The sequence below is a fragment of the Geotrypetes seraphini genome, chromosome 18, assembly GCF_902459505.1.
Source record: "Geotrypetes seraphini chromosome 18, aGeoSer1.1, whole genome shotgun sequence".
Classification (NCBI taxonomy): domain Eukaryota; kingdom Metazoa; phylum Chordata; class Amphibia; order Gymnophiona; family Dermophiidae; genus Geotrypetes; species Geotrypetes seraphini.
The window spans coordinates 15,875,190-15,894,626 of record NC_047101.1 but is presented as its reverse complement, the minus strand read 5'-3'; the positions used below and the strand labels follow the sequence as shown (position 1 = coordinate 15,894,626).

Here is a 19,437-nt window from a genome sequence, read left to right as displayed (position 1 = left end):
ACTGTGAGATACAGGAGGTACAGTTGTATAGTAATGCAGTTGACAGAAAAGAAGACATCGAATCAACCAGAACACTACGTTGCTCAATCTTTGGTTATTATCTTTCTTTGTTTTACCATCACTCTTCAAGAGATTACACTTTTTAGGGTCAGATTCTATTAGGGTCAGTTATGCACCTAACTTAATTGGCAAAATAATTTTAATAGCCTCATTAATTGGGGAAAAAATTGGGTGATAGGCACATACCGCATGGCTCTTATCGATGCCTAAGTAGGCGTTTCTATGGGCAGAGCATGACTTAGGCGATTCTCCAAAAACTTTGGCACCTGAAATGTAAAAGGCGCTAAGTAAGTTTTTACATAAGTGTGATTGACATATGGCTGGCTCCATTACCCTAGGCGCCATTTACAGAATCCGGGCATTATTGTTTAGTGGAATGTAATCAAGTCATCTTGCTGACCATGCTAGGTGATCAGCCACCTATCTTGTATCTCAGAAATGATCAAAGCCCTGCCACCAGTCCATGCTGATGAACTGTGCTTTCTCGTGGGAATTTGATGTCACAGCTCAGTGCATGCAGCTTTCTTGACCTCTCCTTGTTGGATCCCTATCAGTGTGCAACATTGTTAATAAAGATTTCAAAAATTAGCCCTGGCACCAAGCCTTAAGCAACTCACTGGCCATATTATCTTTACCAGAACGGACTCCATTGACCACTGCTTGACTTCTATCTTAGTTCCCACCTTGGCCTGATTCATTAAGTCTTCTTCCACAGGGTGTCCATGGGAAAATATCTTAAGGGTGTAAATATTGTTACTAAAAAAAATCCAGGTAGACTGCTTCACCGTCACTTCCTTGAATCTACTACGTTGGTATTTTGGTCAACTCGATATGCCTCATTCATGTTTTTACAAATAGAACCCCACACAGGTTAGGAAGGAAAATGCCTGCCAAAATCAAAACGAAATCCTCACTAAATAGGTTGGGAAGTGGCACACAAAACTATAATAAATCAAACAAATATGTAATTGAATATATATAAATAAGTAAATATAAATATGTGAATGTAAGAGGAAATTAAATCAGTTATAAGGGTTTTGCCAATCAGAGAAACAATTCCCAATGGTGTTACACATAAGAAGTTGCCTCCACTGGGTCAGACCAGAGGTCCATCGCGCCCAGCAGTCCGCTCCCGCAGCGGCCCATCAGGTCCATGACCTGTAAGGTGATCATTTAAGCCCCCCTGTCCTTCTGTCTGTGCCCTATCATAACCTATCTCTATCTCTACCTCTATCTGTATCCCTCAATCCCCGTGTCTTTCAGGAATTTATCCAATCCTTCTTTGAAACCCGGTAGTGTACTCTGTCCTATCACAACCTCCGGAAGCGCATTCCAGGTGTCTACCACCCTCTGAGTGAAAAAGAATTTCCTAGCATTGGTTCTAAACCTGTCTGTCCCCTTTCAATTTCTCTGAGTGCCCCCTTGTTCTAGTGTTTCCCAGTAGGCTAAAGAATCTGTCCCTTTCTACCTTCTCTATGCCCTTCATGATCTTGAAGGTCTCTATCATGTCTCCTCGGCTGATTAGAATCAACAAATACCACCGGGCTACCTTTTACTTCACTGAGCACTACCCCTGTCTTATTACATAAATTATCCTCTAAATCAATACAGAATTGTGTAGCCACTTCCCAAGCAGTTTGAACTAATATATTTAAGTGAAGCCATCCGTATAAGAAGTTCAATAAAGATTCCTTTTCATCCGTGCCGGGTGCAAAAATGATAAGAGATTTTTTTTTTTGCAAGGCAGGAACCAAACATAAAGGACTTATCTCTGTGTGTGAGCCAAACTCTCCATCCGACAAAACATTTTGTTTCAATCCTCAGGGACAGAGTGGAGAACGCTCAGTCAAGTACTTTTGTTCTGTCTTTCCTCACCAAATTGCTTGACTTCTTTGAAGGCGTGGATAAAGATGAGCCAGTTGATGTAGTGTATCTAGATTTTCAGAAAGCGATCCAGAAATCGAAGATTAGATTAGATTCTGCATTTAAAAAGGGATATGGGCAGTCCCCTGGATTAAGAGCAAGTTACGTTTTTAAAGCTGTACTACGTCGGATGTGTATGTATCTCAGAACATGTAGACTAAGATTCTTGCTGCTTACCTCTGTTCCCAGCTGACAAAAGGGCCAACTAACTGTCCCTACCGGTGTTCTCCAGGGCAGGATTAACCAATAGGTCAAGTAGGCACGTGCCTAGGGCCCGAAATGGTCTGGGGGGGCCCTATGAAGGAGAGCATCAACATTGTTTTTTCCAAACGGTGATGGGCCCCTCTAGCATCGATTGGCAATGCGGTGGCCACCCCCCCCCCCCCCCCATTGACGGAAAGTAAGACAAGCAAGCAATGCAGGTAAGAAAGGCAATGGGAACTGTAATTTTGTAAGCGGTGCTGTTTGCCCAAAGCTTCCCTCTGATGCAGCTTCCTGTTTCCGCTTGAGTGCATGGTGGGGTGGGGCGGGGCAAGGGGGCCCAGTGTACTTGGGTGCCTAGGGGCCCTTGACAAATTAATCCTGCCCTGGTGTTCCCTCTAAGGTACCGGGATCCTCAGACCACCACAGAGTAGCTTAACTTCAAATGGTTTACATCCTCATCGATCCCGCTGAAGTTAATTGCTACTTATTAATTTTATTTTTACTTTTTAGCTTAATTGGCTTAGTTTTCTTTATAATTATTGTTAGATATACGAGTACTTAGCTTTTAGTAACTGTTCATCCCCATTGCCGACAGCAAGTAATCCAATAAACATCAATATAGTTCCCTTATAGTTACAACCTATCAAGTTCTTACCATGGTGAGCTTAGCACTTGCATATTCATTACTGCTGCTACTGAGCCAAGATGGCCGCAGTGTTTTTTCTACAAAGTTAAAGCGGGATCGATGAGGATGTAAACCAGTTGAAGTTAAGTTACGCGGTGGTGGTCTGAGGATCTCAGTATGTTGGAGTTCTGCTACTTGGTAAAATAGGGAAGGATTATTGTATAAGTGGGAGTTTCCTATTTGAAAAACACTCCAGGAATGTTACATTGTCAGAATTTATTTTAAAAATTTCTATACCGTTTAAAACTAAACGGTTTACATAATTTTAAAACAAAAACATGATAAAATAAACATACAGACAATCCTCAGAAATCATGTCTACAAAATAATACCATAGCTTGCATAGAAAAGATGAATAGTTCATCAAGTCTGCCGGAGAGGAAAATTATTGGCTGGAAAAAGGCATCTACAAATAACTGCGTCTTAAGTAATTTTCTAAACATGCCCTTATCACGACAATTTCGTATCTCGCCTACCAAGGAGTTCCATACCTTAACTCCTACACAGCAAAAAGTCATTTTACCAGTCTCAACAAGCCTTGGATTCACAGTCGTCTTCAGTAAAGCTAAGATTCTCAGAGCACAATGATCTTTTTGGTGTAGAGCTAAGTATATTATTTTTAAACCATTCAGGAATGTTTCCATACAGGAATTGATGACAAATCATGACTGTTTTATACTCTGAAGGCGACTGGTAGCCAATGCACAACCCTCTAAGGAACAGCATGCACAACCACACACAGTTCTTAATGTGGCCATGCATCATTCATGAATCTGCAAGAGAAGTGTAAGAGTCTATGCTTAATCCCCTTTGTCTGCACTTGTCGGCATAAAAATTCACAGCTTTCTCACAATGAATGAGATCGGTGTAAGCTTGGTTGCTGTGCAGGCACACAGTGGAGAGGAGATGGCTGAAGGGGGATATGATACAGGTTTACAAAATACTGAGTGGAAAAGAGCAGGTAAACTGTTGGCAAAACAAGCTTTATCCATTAATTAGCTCTCAGTGGTGGCAACATTCCTATGATGTTGTCCCCAGCCTGACTTCATTTTCCAAGCGCAACAGAAATGAAGTCAAATGAAGGTGCGACTGTGTTTGTAAGTACAAGTTGTACTTAAATCAGATGTTTATAACCCTGTAAGCTATTTTTATATTTCATGTTTCATTTGTATATTGCTTATTCCAACCACTAGATGGCAGTGAACCACAATAAAAGCCTATCCAATTTTTACCTCTGCCATTCTGTATGCCATTTACATGACATTTAGATTAGGGCAAGTCCCTCTCCAGTCTAAATGGGTACTTCCTGTGCCAACAGCATGTGTGCCCCAACTCGTGAGTTGGACTGTAGATGGTATCAAGCATTTTTCTCAATTCCACCTCCTGGTCTCCCTGGGCAGTGCCCTCTCTTCAGTCTTAACTTCTACAAGTGATTTGAGAAGGTCTTGTTTTCCTCTGCTCTAGATTTGTTATTTTGGTTTTGTATGGATTATGTCTATCCTATTTAACGATGGAGTTCTTTTATTTTGTTTTATATTGATTATATTTTTGTAAACTGCTTGGACCAGTCGTATGATTAGGCGGTATAACAAGTTTTAATAAAACATAAAAACATAATCTGATTTTTTTCAAAGCTTCCCTGTGCTAAGAGGTTCCCAATAGTCCTGAGACAGCTCTGCCTGGGTCAGACGCTGGGGTTAGTAGCCAGGAAGACCACACTTTTAAAAATGCTCAAGCCTGGCCGGCTTGCTCTAACACTTGAAGCTCTCATAAAGAACTTTATCAAAAGCTTTCTGAAAATCTAGATACACTACAGTACCTGGCTCATCTTTATCTACATGTTTATTCACACCTTCCAAGAAGTCAAGCAATTTGGTGAGGCAAGATCTCCCACGGCTGAACCCATGCTGACTGTTCCATTAAATTATGTTTGTCCATGTGTTCTACAATTTTATTTTATTATATCTTTATTAAATTTTTGAGATCTTACAAAAAAAACGTGTCATAACATACATGTCATAACCATAACAATTAAGCACTTATAAACATTTAGAATCAGTTTAGCCATAGGTCTACCCGTCACTCCTTTGTGAGTGCCATGACTTGACTAAATCAGCCATCTTCTACAAATTGTTTTGGAAAATAATTAATGTTATTAAATGAAATGCCTGTGTTGTGATTGCCCCCAAAATGCTGCTGGGAAAGGGTGAAGCAATTTCACCATTTAATATAAACATCATATTTAAAAAGTTGGGGTTACAGATAAATCTTTGTGATAAGATCTTATTGCTTACAGGCTCCATAGAAAAAGAAGCGATATACCCAATGCCAAGATTTTATTCTATAAATACTGTGAGCAATAGCATTTTCTGAAATCAGGTAAAATGATGAATTCAGATATATACTTACACGCAAATACAGAAAATCTTTTTCACACGTTATTCGCTGTTTTCTATTAAAAACCATCGTGAATATGGTGAAACCGCAAATAACATGGTGGGAGACCTGGCCTGTTCCTGAAGGAGAGGCAAAAAACACAGTGAAGAAAGTGCTGGGAATCAGCAATTTTCTCTGTAAACGCTTGGAATCAGCGATTTCTCTATGCAAGCTGATGTAATTTGGGGGGAGGAGCCAGCAAGCTAACAACCGTGAATAATCGAAACCGCAATTGCTCAAACTGTGAATACGGAGGGAGAAGTGTAGTTAACAAGTTTCCTCTGCAAAGTGTTGCTAACTGGGATCCTCCTAGGCACTGGAGAGCATTAAAATTTGAAATAATTGTGAGATATGCCCAGTTATCCTGCCACATAAGCATTTACTCTGTCTCTCTCCCTCCCTACAAATATTCATGTATTCAAAGACTTCATTGTAGTTTTTCGCTGACTGACCAGCTCTTCTTATTGTAAACCACCTCGAACTACTATGGCTTTGGTGGTATATAAAAATAAAGTGGCTATAATCACAGAAGTGATGAACTCCCTTATCAGTGAAAGGCCTCAAAATATTCCCAATTTTTCTTTAGAGTGAAAATTCATGCAAGAAGAGGAAGGCGTCTCCATGTCTGAAAATCCAGGTAATTTTAGGAAGAGAGGAAATGACAGCCATGCTTGTGCATGGATCTTCTAGTGCTTTTCAGCTTTGACCCTATTGAATTTGACTTCACCCTTATTAGAGGTAATTATTAATAGGTGTCTGGTCTGCTAGTTCTACCCTCAGCCCCCAAGTTTGGAACCTATGCAGAGAAAGAGAGTCAGGAGAGGGATGAGGGTGCTGTACAGAGCTGTCTTCACCAGTAGGATGGTTCTGCGTCTACTGGTGTGTAAATCTGGGCTAAGGTGCAGAGGAAGGCTACTAAAATGGTATTGGTCTTCATGATAAGGCATATGGTTACAGAATTAAAGATCTCAATCTGTATATTTTGGAGGAAAGGCGGGAGAGGAGAGGTATGAGAGAGATGTTTGAATACGTACTTAATGTAAATGTGCATGAGTCGAGTCTCTTTCATTTGAAAGGAAACTCTGCAATGAGAGGGCATAGGATGAAGTTAAGAGGTGATAGGCTCCGGAGTAATCTAAGGAAATACTATTTTACAGAGAGGGTGGTAGATGCATGGAACAGACTCCCGGAAGAGGTTGTGGAGACTGAGACTGTTTGAACTGAAGAGGGCCTGGGATAGGCACTTGGGATCCCTATGAGAGAGGAAGAGATAATGGTTACTGCGGATGGGCAGACTGGATGGGCCGTTTGGCCTTTATTTGCCATCATGTTACAATGTTTCTATAACCATAAAGTTCTATAACATCATAATGCAGGTGTAAAGAGCTTTAGCCTATAGAAAGAGGAGATGCAAATGTTAAGAGCCTTAGCCAATAGGAAGAGGAGGAGACAGTGGATGCTCTGGATGGGCCTTTTGGACTTTATCTGTCATCATGTTACAATGTTTCTATAATCATAAAGTTCTATGACATCACAATCCAGGTGTAAAGAGCCTTAGCCAATAGAGAGGGGAGGAGATAGTGGATGCTTCAGATGGGAAGACTGAATGGACCATTTGACCTTTATCTGCCATCATGTTACAATGTTTCTATAACCATAAAGTTCTATGACATCACAATGCAGGTGTAAAGAGCCTTAGCCAATAGGGAGGGGAGAAGATAGTGGATAATGCAGATGAGCAGACTAGACGGGCCATTTGGCCTTTATCTGCCATCATGTTTTTATGTTTCTAGGGTCTGAGTTTGGGGACAGCAAAAGGCTGAAGATTCATCTAGGGTGCCTAGTACCCTGTAGTTTACATTTTATTTTGTTTGTAAAAATAGTACACCTTGAAGTAAAAATCAAGGTATGTCTGAATAAAATATCTTCAGCTAGTCACAGCTAAGTAACTAGCAGTCATACCAACCTGAGAGGACAAGAAGCACCAACTTGCTACAAACGTTATGGTGGACCAAGAAAGGTAGAATTCTGTTGGTGAGAGCTTTCAATTGGATGGCTGTGCAGTCTTTGTCCTTCTTATGTGGTCAAGAAGAGCATGGAAGGATGGACATCACAAATGTCAAACCACTTACTGTTGATTTTCTTTCTTGGCAATAATCCATTGGATGGCAGTGAGGCATTCACTTGTCGGTCCCAATCATCCACCATTTTCCAGTAAAACTTATCCTTAATGAAGAAGGTGGCCAGGTGGGTGTAGGAGAAGTACACAGCATCTAAATTCCCTATGGGATGATCTCCTGGATCCACAGCTGGGAATACATCGGTGATGCGCTTTGGAAATCCATCCACTTTTTGATGGTGATCTGCACGGAAGGCAGTTACCTTTGGAGACACAAATATTGTGACGTTTTGCTTAATAAGAGTTTCAGGAAATTTCAAGATATTTGGGAGCCATTAACGAAGTATTGTAAAGATTAGAAAAATCTTGTTTCACTTAAATTTACAAGTTCAATTATGGGGTGGGAGGGAGGGTATTTTTATTGTTACATGTTGTATAAGTATTGATTATATGATAGATAAGGGTGGGGAGGGGGGGAGATAAGAGAATATTATATGTATCATTGTTGATTATTAAGTGATATATTTATGGTTATTTATATGGATATGTTATCACACTTATTATAAGTTTAAAAATGAATAAACATTAAAAAAAAAAAAGAGTTTTAAAGTTGTGAAAAGTGTTTGTAATTAGAGAATGACATGGGGACAAATTTTTCCCTTTCCCCGCAGGATTTCATTTTCCCATCCCGACCCGTCCCAGAGAGTTTTTTTTCCCTGTCCCTCCCCATTCCTGCAAGCTCTACCAATGCCTGAGCTCTGTCCTCATCTACACAAGCCTCAAACATTTTAAAATCCTAAGCAACAACATTCTAGAGCTCAGATTGTGATGGCATAATGCCTCATTCCACCAATGCCTAAGCTCCGTCCTCATCTGCACAAACCTCAAACACTTTAAAATCCTAAGTAGCAACATTCTAGAGCTCAGATTGTGATGTCATAATGCCTCATTCCACCAATGCCTGAGCTCCGTCCTCATCTGCACAAGCCTCAAACATTTTAAAATCCTAAGCAACAACATTCTAGAGCTCAGATTGTGATGTCATAATGCCTCATTCCACCAATGCCTAAGCTCCGTCCTCATCTGCACAAACCTCAAACACTTTAAAATCCTAAGTAGCAACATTCTAGAGCTCAGATTGTGATGTCATAATGCCTCATTCCACCAATGCCTGAGCTCCGTCCTCATCTGCACAAGCCTCAAACACTTTAAAATCCTAAGTAGCAACATTCTAGAGCTCAGATTGTGATGTCATAATGCCTCATTCCACCAATGCCTGAGCTCCGTCCTCATCTGCACAAGCCTCAAACACTTTAAAATCCTAAGTAGCAACATTCTAGAGCTCAGATTGTGATGTCATAATGCCTCATTCCACCAATGCCTGAGCTCCATCCTCATCTGCACAAGCCTCAAACACTTTAAAATCATAAGTAACAACATTCTAGAGCTCATATTGTGATGTCATAATGCCTCATTCCACCAATGCCTGAGCTCCGTCCTCATCTGCACAAGCCTCAAACACTTTAAAATCATAAGTGTCCGAGGCTTGTGCAGTTAAGGCAGAGCTTACAGGAATGGGACAGGGACAGCGACATAACTCACTGGGACGGAATGAGGAAATTGAGTTCCTGTGGGGACAGGGACAAATTTGTCCACGTGTCATTCTCTATTTGTAATGCAGCTGTATTCAGATACTCTCTTATCTCTACTACCCTTCTATTAAAAAAGATATATATATATATATATATTTTTTTAGATTACTCCCAAGTAAACCCTTTTACCTGCATCTTGACTCCTTGTTCTAGTGCTTTCTTTCAACTGAAAAACGTTTACCTCCTATATACTTATGATAGACATTTGAATGCCTTTAAGCTATATCTCCCCTATCTTATCGTGCCTTTCCTCCAGGATATACTTGTTCAGATCTTTAAGTCTGTCACCCTCTGCTTTACGGCAAAGACCAATAACCACTTTAGTATTTCCTGATTTGTTTTGTCTCCATTCATTGGCTAACGATAGCATACTTACATTATTTCCCCTAAACAAATAGACGAGGCTTCTCCTTTTATCAAAAAAAGTTGCATCAACTGGGCTTGGAGATCCGGGGAACACCTCGGTGATGAGCTTTGGATATCTGTTTCCTTGTGCGTCATCTGTGAAAGTCATGTCATTGTGAGGATCGTAACGCCAGATCTGCGTACCTACATAATGTAAAAGGAAAGATGTTTAACAACGAGTTGAATCTTGAATGTTTAATTGCACTCTGCAGATTACACAATTATGTGGATATAGAATGAATTAGTTATATTCCTGCTAATATTCCTGCAAAGTTGCATAATTCTTTTGAGTACAGGGTGTAGAAATTTCCATGGAGCACACACAAGGCATCAGACAATGCTGCTAAGCATGGCAGGAGCAAGCAGAAGTGATTGGATTGAGCTGACTGATGCTGTGTGCTCCCGCTGCATTGAGGTAAGAAGCAGGAAGAAGAGGGATTAGCAGAAGCACATCATAGGGTTACTGCTCAATCTGTCGAACTAACACCTGCAGAATACTTTGAGAAGGGGTCAAGGGGAGAAATACAAATTGTATTGTATATTGCAGAATGTACTATGACTCCATCTCATTCTCTTCATTGCTGAGCAGTTCCTGAGCAGGACTTCCTTCCACAGCTTCTTTCTCCCCCCTCTCCCTCCCCCAACCATCTCGAGTGCTCTAATAGGAGTAGGGACCTGGAGCAGGGAGCTACTGGCTTGCAATAGTGGACTGGGAGGGGATAAAGCTTGTTGACTACAGAAAGGTAAAGGAATGGGATGCCTGAAGGGAAGGGGAAGAGGATATGGGGCCCTGTTGGGGAGAGGGGAGAAGGGTTCCCTGTAGGAAAAGGGTTCAGCACTCTTGGCCGCCCCCCCCCCCCCCTGTTTAACCTGTACCTTTTGCCACTCTGTAAGTTATTGCAGGGTTACAGGGTTTCCTACAGGCGCTATGCAGATGACATTCAGCTCTTTCTCCCCATTGAAGGAAATTGTAAGGGGGCTATGGAGCAGTTGCAGGTGGTGATGGCAGGGGTAAAATGTTGGATGGATGGGAATCAATTGAAATTGAGCATTCTTAAAACAAAAGTTATGTGTTTTCGAAGGACACAAGGGAGTGACATTCCAGATTCAGTTCAGCTGCTAGATACATCCATAAGGATCTCAGCAGAGGTCAAATATTTGGATGTCCTGGCGGATTCTGGTTTGACATGTAGAGGCCAAGTTCAGGCAACGATACCAAAGGTATTTTTTAAACTGCGCCTTTTGAGTAAACTTAGGCCATATTTGTTGGACAGCACTTTTAAGATCATTTTGCAAACTGTGGTTTTGTCGTGTTTTAACTACTGCAATTTTGGTTCTTTTGGCCTTACCTGCATCGACGATAAGTGCTTTGCAGGTTGCACAAAATTCGGTTGTCAGAACACTATTTAGATTGGGGAGGAACGAACACGGGACAGAATACGATGGTTGAAACTGGAATATCAAAACGCTACAAGTTGTCATTGATGGTCTATCTTTGTGCGCATAGTGGATAGTATTCTGTCCTATGTTCCATTACCTAAATTGCGTTCTGTATATTTCACCTGTTAGGTATTTGAGGCTGAAGGAGTCAAGGACGAGCATGTTTTCCTGCATGGGCCCTCAGGAATGGAATGGGATTCCAATGCATATACGCCAGCAGGGAAATTGATGTAATTTTAAGCGACTATTGAGGAGACACACCTGTTCTGTAAGATGAAATATGGGAATGAAGCCCATTGTAGATGTTTGAGCGCAGGTCACTGATTTATCTCTGTTTTAAGTATGTACTGTGTATGTATTTGCTGCGACCCACTTTGTATAAAGCGGGATACAAATGAATTAATTCATTCATAAAAGTGAGAAGGATGGGGAAGGATGGTGGACAGGGTATGCCTGATGGTGGAGAAGAGGGGTTCCTGATGAGAACAGGGAGACCTGAATGGGGAAGGAAGATAGGAGGGGTAACTGATGGGAAAAGTGGGATGGGGGAATCTTGATGGGGAAGGGAGAAAGAGGTGCCTGATAGGGAGAATAAGTATTTATGATGGGAAAGAAGAAAGGGGATGTCCCGATGAGGATAAAGAGGTGTGCCTGAATGGAAGAGGGGGCAGAAGAGGGCCCTGATAATGGAAAACTTCATGACTAGGGAAGGGAGAGGGAGAACTCAAGTAACATAGTAACATAGTAGATGATAGCAGATAAAGGCCTGAATGGTCCATCCAGTCTGCCTAACCTGATTCAATTTAAATTTTTTTATTTTTTCTTCTTAGCTATTTCTGGGCAAGAATCCAAAGCTTTACCCTGTACTGTGCTTGGGTTCCAACTACCTAAATCTCTGTTAAGACTTACTCCAGCCCATCTACACCCTCCCAGCCACTGAAGCCCTCCCCAGCCCATCCCCCACCAAATGGCCATACACAGACACAGACCATGCAAGTCTGCCCAGTACTGGCCTTAGTTTAATATTTAATATTATTTTCTGATTCTACATCCTCTGTATTCATCCCACGCTTCTATGAACTCAGTCACAGTTTTACTCTCCACCACCTTTCTCGGATGCATTCCAGGCATCCACCACCTTCTCCGTAAAGTAGAATTTCCTAACATTGCTCTTGAATCTACCATCCCTCAACCTCAAATTATGTCCTCTGGTTTTACCATTTTCCTTTCTCTGAAAAAGATTTTGTTCTACGTTAATACCCTTCAAGTATTTGAACGTCTGAATCATTTCTCCCCTGTCTCTCCTTTCCTCTAGGGTATACATATTCGGGGCTTCCAGTCTCTCCTCATATGTCTTCTGGCGCAAGCCTCCTATCATTTGAGTCAAGGGGTGCTCCTTGTATCAAAACCTCAACACATACTGGACTTCTTTGCCCTACAACAACACATTCATGATGTATTAAATGTAAAGCAATTTTCTTTTCTTTTTTCGCTGCATAATTATCCTCCCCCCCCCCCCTTTTTTTTTAATTTTTTACTAAGGTTTCTACCGCAGCCCAGAATATTAACTGCTCTGACACTGCTCTGACATTCTCAGGAATTCTAGGAGCATTGGCGTAGCATCGGTGCATTTAGTGCTCTGGGCCACGGTAGAAACCTCTCTATCATGGCATAGTAAATGGAGGGGCTAAATAAAGTGTGTTTAATGGAGAATTTCCTTTTACACCAAGCTGTACCTTTGAAGAAATATTGAGCATCTCTGCTCCAAGTCCATACATGGATATAAGCATCAATGCCAAAGTCAGGAAGTCCTCTCCATCCCACTTTAATGGGGATAGGGTCTCCAAATCGTGTTCGGTTGCTCTTATTCTCATACATCCAGTACCAGCTGGTCTTGAAGAAATAAGTGTTGAACCGATAAACTACTTCTCCATGTTGAGTTGTCTCCTTCCGAACCCAATCAAATATGGTGCTATAAGAACCTTCGCAGGAACCTACAGGTGAGAGAAATTTGTCTTCAAATGTCTCAATCAGGGTCTGCAGGGGTATTCTTCACCCACTAGAACATATCATCCCTGGATAAGTGCTAAATCTAACTTGGCAGATGATAAAAGGAAGCACAGAATAAGATGAGAGAAGAATCTCCATGCCTGAAATTATGACATAGCTATAACACAATTACAACTGCTAAAAATAATCCCAACAGGGCAGGGAAATGCCTCGCTATAACATATTTAGCACTTCATTTTTATATTTTTAGTACTTCATTTTCTACAGTATAGTCTGCATTTGTAAACATCGGAAAAATATTACCCCTCCTTGAAATCTTACTAATACAAAAAGTTTCTAGATAGAATGTTATCATTCCAGGCAGCTAGTCTGAACACGTGGCTTGGAAAGCCCATACTTGAGGCCACTACATACGCAGACTTTAGAAAATCCCTGAAAACTCGACTATTTAACAAATTCTAAATTCTTATACCCAACTCTTCCTCGCCATGACCCTTCCACCTCGCCCCCTAATTCCAAGGCCCGAAACTAATTATACTTTCCATCTTGAATCTCATGTACTGACATAATGTATCTTTATTGTAACATGTACTGACTAAATGTATCTTTATGGTAACCCACCTGTATCCCTTACACTGACAAAATGCACCTTGATAGTAAACCACTTGTATTGTAACCCACTTGCATCCCATGTACTGACAAAAGATATCTTTACTGTAACCCACTTGTATCCCATGTACTGACAAAATGAATCTTTAATGTAACCCACTTGTATCCCATGTACTGACAAAATGAATCTTTAATGTAAACCACTTGCATCCCATGTACTGACAAAATGAATCTTTAATGTAACCCACTTGCATCCCATGTACTGACTAAACGTATCTTTATTGTAAACCATTTCTATCCCATGTACTGTCAAATGTATCTTTACTGTAAACCGCTTCGAACTTCACGGTATAGCGTATATAAGAAATAAATTATTATTATTATAACCTTGATTTTTAAGGCTTCCTTCACTCACCATATCTTTCCTGCATTGCTTTTCTGTCATCCAAGTGAAGCTCAAATCGACCATCTTCTGGGACATAGTTTGGTTGCATCACAGAGCCCGGGCGATTGATATGGGGCAGCCCGAGAGCATGACCGATCTCATGAACAGCCACCTGCAAAAGAATATTTTCTGCAATTAGTGGGATATCAAAGTATTTTAATAAACGTAAACATCTATCATAAAGCTCAGCCATTTATTAATTTTTTTTGCTCATTCTCAAAACCCTGTGGCTGAATTTATTCTGGTTTTAAGAGTCTCACTAATAAAATTGAGGGACTTTTTTTTTTAAACTAAAGTGCAATAATTAAGAACATAAGAATAGCCTTTCCGGGTCCATCTAGTCCAGTATCCCGTCTTCACGGAGGCCAATCCAAGCAGCAAGTACTGGTAATAACCCAAATTGTAGCAGCATTCCATGCCACTGATCCAGGGCAAGCTGTGGCTTCCTCTGTCTATCTCAGCAGCAGACCAAGGACTTTTCCTCCAGGAACTTGTCCAAACCTTTATTTTTAAACCAGCTATATTAACCGCTCTTACCACATTCTCTGGCAACGCATTCCAGAGCTTAACTATTCTCTGAGTAAAAAAAAAAAATATTTCCTCCTATTGGTTTTAAAACTATTACTCTGTAACTTCATCAAGTGTCCCCTAGTGTGGGATTTTTTTTTTTTTTTTTCTGTGCTGGCTGTTTTGCCACACTTTGGACGTTAACTTAAGGCGGCCCTAACTTCTACCATGTGGTGTAATCAACACTAGCTGATTAAAAGTGATAGGACCTCTTAGGTTATCCATACTGAATCTATAATATCCTATAATAGTTCTACGGTTTCCTGTACATTCTTCTAATAACATATGCAACGTCTGTTCTAGGTGAACTACACCTGTCAGTAACAGGATATTTTTATTTACATAATCATGACATCGTTGTCCTGTTGATGATGTCAAATAGGGTGCCAGCTATAATGTTACCTGGGACCACCTAAGTCATACTTTCTATATGTCACATGCCTAGTGTGCCATTGTGCAAAGAGAGGGAGGAAAGGCAGAAGATATGACAGAATAGGAGCTGATATTCAAAATTATTTAGCCTCTTAACTATGGGAATTAGCCATCTTTAACATTTCAAGCCTGCTGACTAGTAAGCATGTGGCCAAAGGTTAACTGATTAATAGGAGAAAGGCTGAACTAGCTATTTCCCTGTCCCAAGAAGCTTCTGGTTTAATTTTTACCTGAAGCAATGGTGGGTCAAATGACTTGCCCAAGATTGCAAGAATCAATGTACAGGAGATTTCCATTAAAAATGCAACTTTCTAGAAAGTAAATGGACTGTATGAAAATACATTATTTAGTGCTATGTTAAATGAAGTCTGAGTGGAGGAATGGATTTGCTAATAATGTTTAGCTGGCTGTTGAGATGGAACAGTACAACAGGAAAAGGGTGGTGGAAGAAAAGCAAAAACAGAGAGGCAGGAAGGGAAAAGGCAGACGGCAGAGGGATGGAGGGAAAGAGAAAAAAAGATGCAGAAGGAGGACTAGATGGTGAAAATTTATGATGAAAAGTTATTCCATTTCTTTTTAATGGGATGGATGTCTGAAGACCAACAAAATCTTTGCAATAAAGGTAAAAAGAAGGAGGTATAGGAGCTGACTTCTGCTACATGAACAAGGTATGTGTAGGTATAGCTGGCAAGATATGGAAGAGAAAGTACCTTGAGCAGGCTGATGCCCTGTACATTGGATGGACCAACAAAATGTTCATCGTCATCAAAATGGATGTCGCCTAAGTACCAGGCATGCGCAAATTGCTGCCCTACTCCATCAAATGCCTGTGAGCAACCCAGGTGCTGCCCTGAAAGAGAAACCCGAATCCAGTGACGAAACGGCTCTGTGTGAGAATCAGGATGGGTCTGGTGGACAATATGGCACTCAGATCTTGGTCCCCCTTGACCCTAAATCAAACAGTGTCTGTTTAGAATGTGGGCTCTACATTGGAAGATGACACTTCTAAAGATAACAACGAATTTAGATTGGATTTTTAAGCTTAGGTGTTTTGTTTGCTTAATTCAGAGCTAAAGGCAAAAATGATGGTAGTCCAAGACAAATAAAATTTGGCATGCAATAAAGGAAGAATTATTTGCAATGCCTACTTCTTGGTGTCAAGTTATAGAAGTGTCCCCTTAATCTTTATTATGACAACAGTTTTATAGTAAGATAAAAAGGTTCTTTTATGCAGGTAGCTCATAGAATAATATTTCTCCATTAGTAAATATATTGGTGTACTGACGTGTTGTTTTTATAAGATGAGTTAGGCAGTCATTTTTGTCTATTTAATTTGTGTAAGAACATTAGAAATATGGTTTACCTTGAGCACATACCTGTGCCAAATCCAAGTCTTATGTCTACATCACTAGATGCCATGTCCTCCTCAAACTGGACAGGAATGACCTCACTCCACATACGGAAAGCCAAGTTCAGAATGCTCTTTTGTTGATCTAAGCTCAGTTGCATGCTGTACCCTTCTCCAATAAGCTTCCACTTTAGTGTAGTCTTGGAAAAGCTTAGAGAGCTGCCCAATCCCAGAGCATCTTCATTATGCCTTTTCTTTCTTGTGTGTGCTATTAGTCGAGAGAGAAAGCGCTTCTTTCTTGCATGAGTTGCTTCTAATGTGTTGTTTTGGGGGTTAGAAGAAGAGCTGTTATCAGCAATGGTCATACTCCTGATCATGTCATTGTTATTCAGTGTTTCATTTGCAACAGTGCCGTTAAATTCAACTTTATGATCAGGAACACCACACCTTGGTGTGTTCATGGCCGTTTTGGTTGGTTCATCCAGGATGCCAGTGGTCTGCAGCCCATTGGCTTTCTGAAAACGTTTTAATGGCTCAATAAAACTGGAACTGGTCATTGAACTCTTGGGTAAATCTGTCTCATGTCTCTTGGACAATTCTCCTTCAAAAATCAGTTGTGAAACATCGTTAGGAGCTTTGTCTGTGTCTTTTGGGACTGGGACATCATGGAATGATTGTTCTTCCCAGTTTACAGGTTCTTTCCAGCCATATTTAACCAAGTATAGCTATTGAGGAAAGACAGAAAAAAGAAGATAAAAAAGAAGCACAAGATGGACAAGTACAACATCAATATATCAGATAAAACTTTGGGCAACTTTTGCTTTGGTCATTGAGTTGACATCTTGACTTTATAAGGGTTTTCTTGCTTTGGAATTCCTAACAGTGCTGATCAAAATGGTATCAAATATAATTAATGTCTCTGACTATAGAAAACATATTGGTTACTTTAATACTCACAAGTGATGCACAGAGCATCTTCTGAAACTCAGTATAGACCAACTGTAGTCCTCAGGGACCTCAACCAGTTCTGGTTTTCAAGCTAGCCAAAATGTTTTTGTAGCCCTACTCAGAACTAATATTTTGTTAGAAGATAAATCCTTTGATTCATGAAATTTTCAAATAACTGTGGAGACTGACTATAATTTATAACAAGGCATAATAGATGGAGACTTCTGCACAGTGCTCGTGGGCAAGCTTGATTCAAGTTCACAAGAATTAAAATATAATGATCAAAATATGATTCATAGGAACCCAAAATGCTCAGACTCACCAAAAGATAAAAAAGATCCGAGTGTTGTCAGTCAGTGTGATAAGGCAGCAAGAAAGTAATCTTAGATGCATAAAGCACACCCTTGCATAAGATCAGCAAAATTAACCCATTTGCAGAAATTGCCCCAAAGAGAGACCAAGAAGAAACCCTACCTCACGAGCAGTGAGGTGGCAGAAGTAATTCAGAAGAGAGCTACTTAAACAATGTAGAATTTACAATTCTAGCCTTGCACAGAAAGGATTTACTGTCCAGAAGGGAAAGTGGGTATAGTGGGATTACTCAAACATTTAGTAGACTTCAGTAAAATACAAATGGATATTTTCCATAGAAGGTGATCAAGGTCAAGAGATCACAGTATGAAGTTATGTGGCAGAATATTTAGAGTCATTGAGGTGGAGGGTGCCTGGAATTACCTACTGGTAAGAGATCGCAGTAATCAAAACAGTGACCAAATTCAAGACAGATACAGAGGGGAATAACAAAAAAAGCAGGAAAGGAAACAATGAGAGACAGACTGGATGAATCTACAGGTCACAATCTTCTAACAGCTACAAGAACATAAGGAGGGAAATTTTATAAGTGGCATCCAAATTAGGCACCAGGAGGATTCGGGCTAATTTCTGTGCCCAGCTTTGGCCATGAGAACTTACTCCTGCTGAAAGCTGGTGTAAATCCTGGCATTCAAGTTGGGCGCACAACCCAGGAATTCTATAACATCACGCCTAAATTTCGGGAATGTCCCTGAGCCACCCATGCCCCTCCCATGGCCATGAGTTGCACGAAAGACACTGTAGGTATGCAGCATTATAGAAAATAACTTAGGTAGATGTGCATGTGAATGCAAACTTGTGTCAATTAACCCCAATAACTAATTGTTAGCGACTCATTCATTATTTTGTGCGCACCTGTCCAGCGCGCCCACACTTGGGCGACCTTTATAGAATTCAGGGGTAGATGTGCTCTGCTGGAACATCCTCTCTTTGATGATGGCCAGTCAAGGAACTAGGGTGCACTCAGCAGATCCCAAAGAGTAGATCCATTCTTTGCAAAGGAGTCAGATTGGTAAGTTAGTGGAAAAACTGGAGTGAAGGGTCTTGTCTATTCACAACTAGTTGTGAAAAGCATTTACTCTTTTCCTCGTATGTGTATTACCGAAACCCGTTTGCTTACGGTGTCAGAAAGCCTCAACAGTTTCCACGAGGGGGGGGGGGGTGTCCTGTCCATCTCCTGCAATCCTACCTGTGCAGCTTCTGCGGTGAGGACATCATCTGTATGTGGTAGGAGCGGCTGCTCAATATCAGAATGGTCTCGGCTGTGAAAGAGTTTTTCTGTTCTTAGTAGTCTTGCTGCCAGCATCACAAAGAAAATGCCATAGAAAAATCTAAAGACTGGTTGAGCAGCCCACTCCATACTGGCTTTGTTTCTTGGTGGGTCCTTCTTAGCATGCAGTGCTTCAAGGGAGATCTTATTCTTCTCTCAGTGGGTCTGATCCCTTCCCTTGGACAGTTCTTGCATGTTACATCAATTTGTTCACTAGGTACGATCTCCTTTCGTTAATGGTATATGGATAGGTGATCAGACATCTCCAGGCCTAATAAAGGAAATAAAGACATGTGACAGTGCCCTTCACTTCTCAACAGTAGAAATAATTCAGAAAGCGTGCCGTTCTCTGTCATACATCCGGTCAGCTGTGACCAGTACATATCCTCGTGCTCAGTACATGTAAGAAACTACCCGAGTGTTGCATTATAGCAGGTTGCGTGAGCTCTACCCAACCTGATATATTGCTGGCCAGATCCAATCCATTGCATACTCACAAAGCTACGAGGGGG

At 40.8% G+C, this 19,437-nt stretch overlaps 1 protein-coding gene across 3 annotated transcripts in view; it reads right to left on the bottom strand.

The window, feature by feature from the left end:
- Positions 1-7,001: 7,001 nt before the first annotated feature.
- The window catches only part of LOC117351926 (matrix metalloproteinase-21-like), a 39,211-nt gene continuing 26,775 nt past the window's right edge, over positions 7,002-19,437 (bottom strand). For 2 of the 3 annotated variants that reach the window (XM_033927832.1, XM_033927831.1), the window contains exons 2-8: positions 18,845-19,196; positions 16,364-17,060; positions 15,698-15,837; positions 13,959-14,100; positions 12,661-12,918; positions 9,456-9,628; positions 7,002-7,690 (exon numbers count right to left, since the gene is read on the bottom strand). In XM_033927832.1, the coding sequence (XP_033783723.1) occupies positions 7,385-7,690; positions 9,456-9,628; positions 12,661-12,918; positions 13,959-14,100; positions 15,698-15,837; positions 16,364-17,060; positions 18,845-19,015 (1,887 nt within the window). In that variant the 5' untranslated portion in view covers positions 19,016-19,196 and the 3' untranslated portion in view covers positions 7,002-7,384. The remainder of the gene's footprint in view (positions 7,691-9,455; positions 9,629-12,660; positions 12,919-13,958; positions 14,101-15,697; positions 15,838-16,363; positions 17,061-18,844; positions 19,197-19,437) is intronic. The other variant, XM_033927833.1, reaches the window with a different exon arrangement.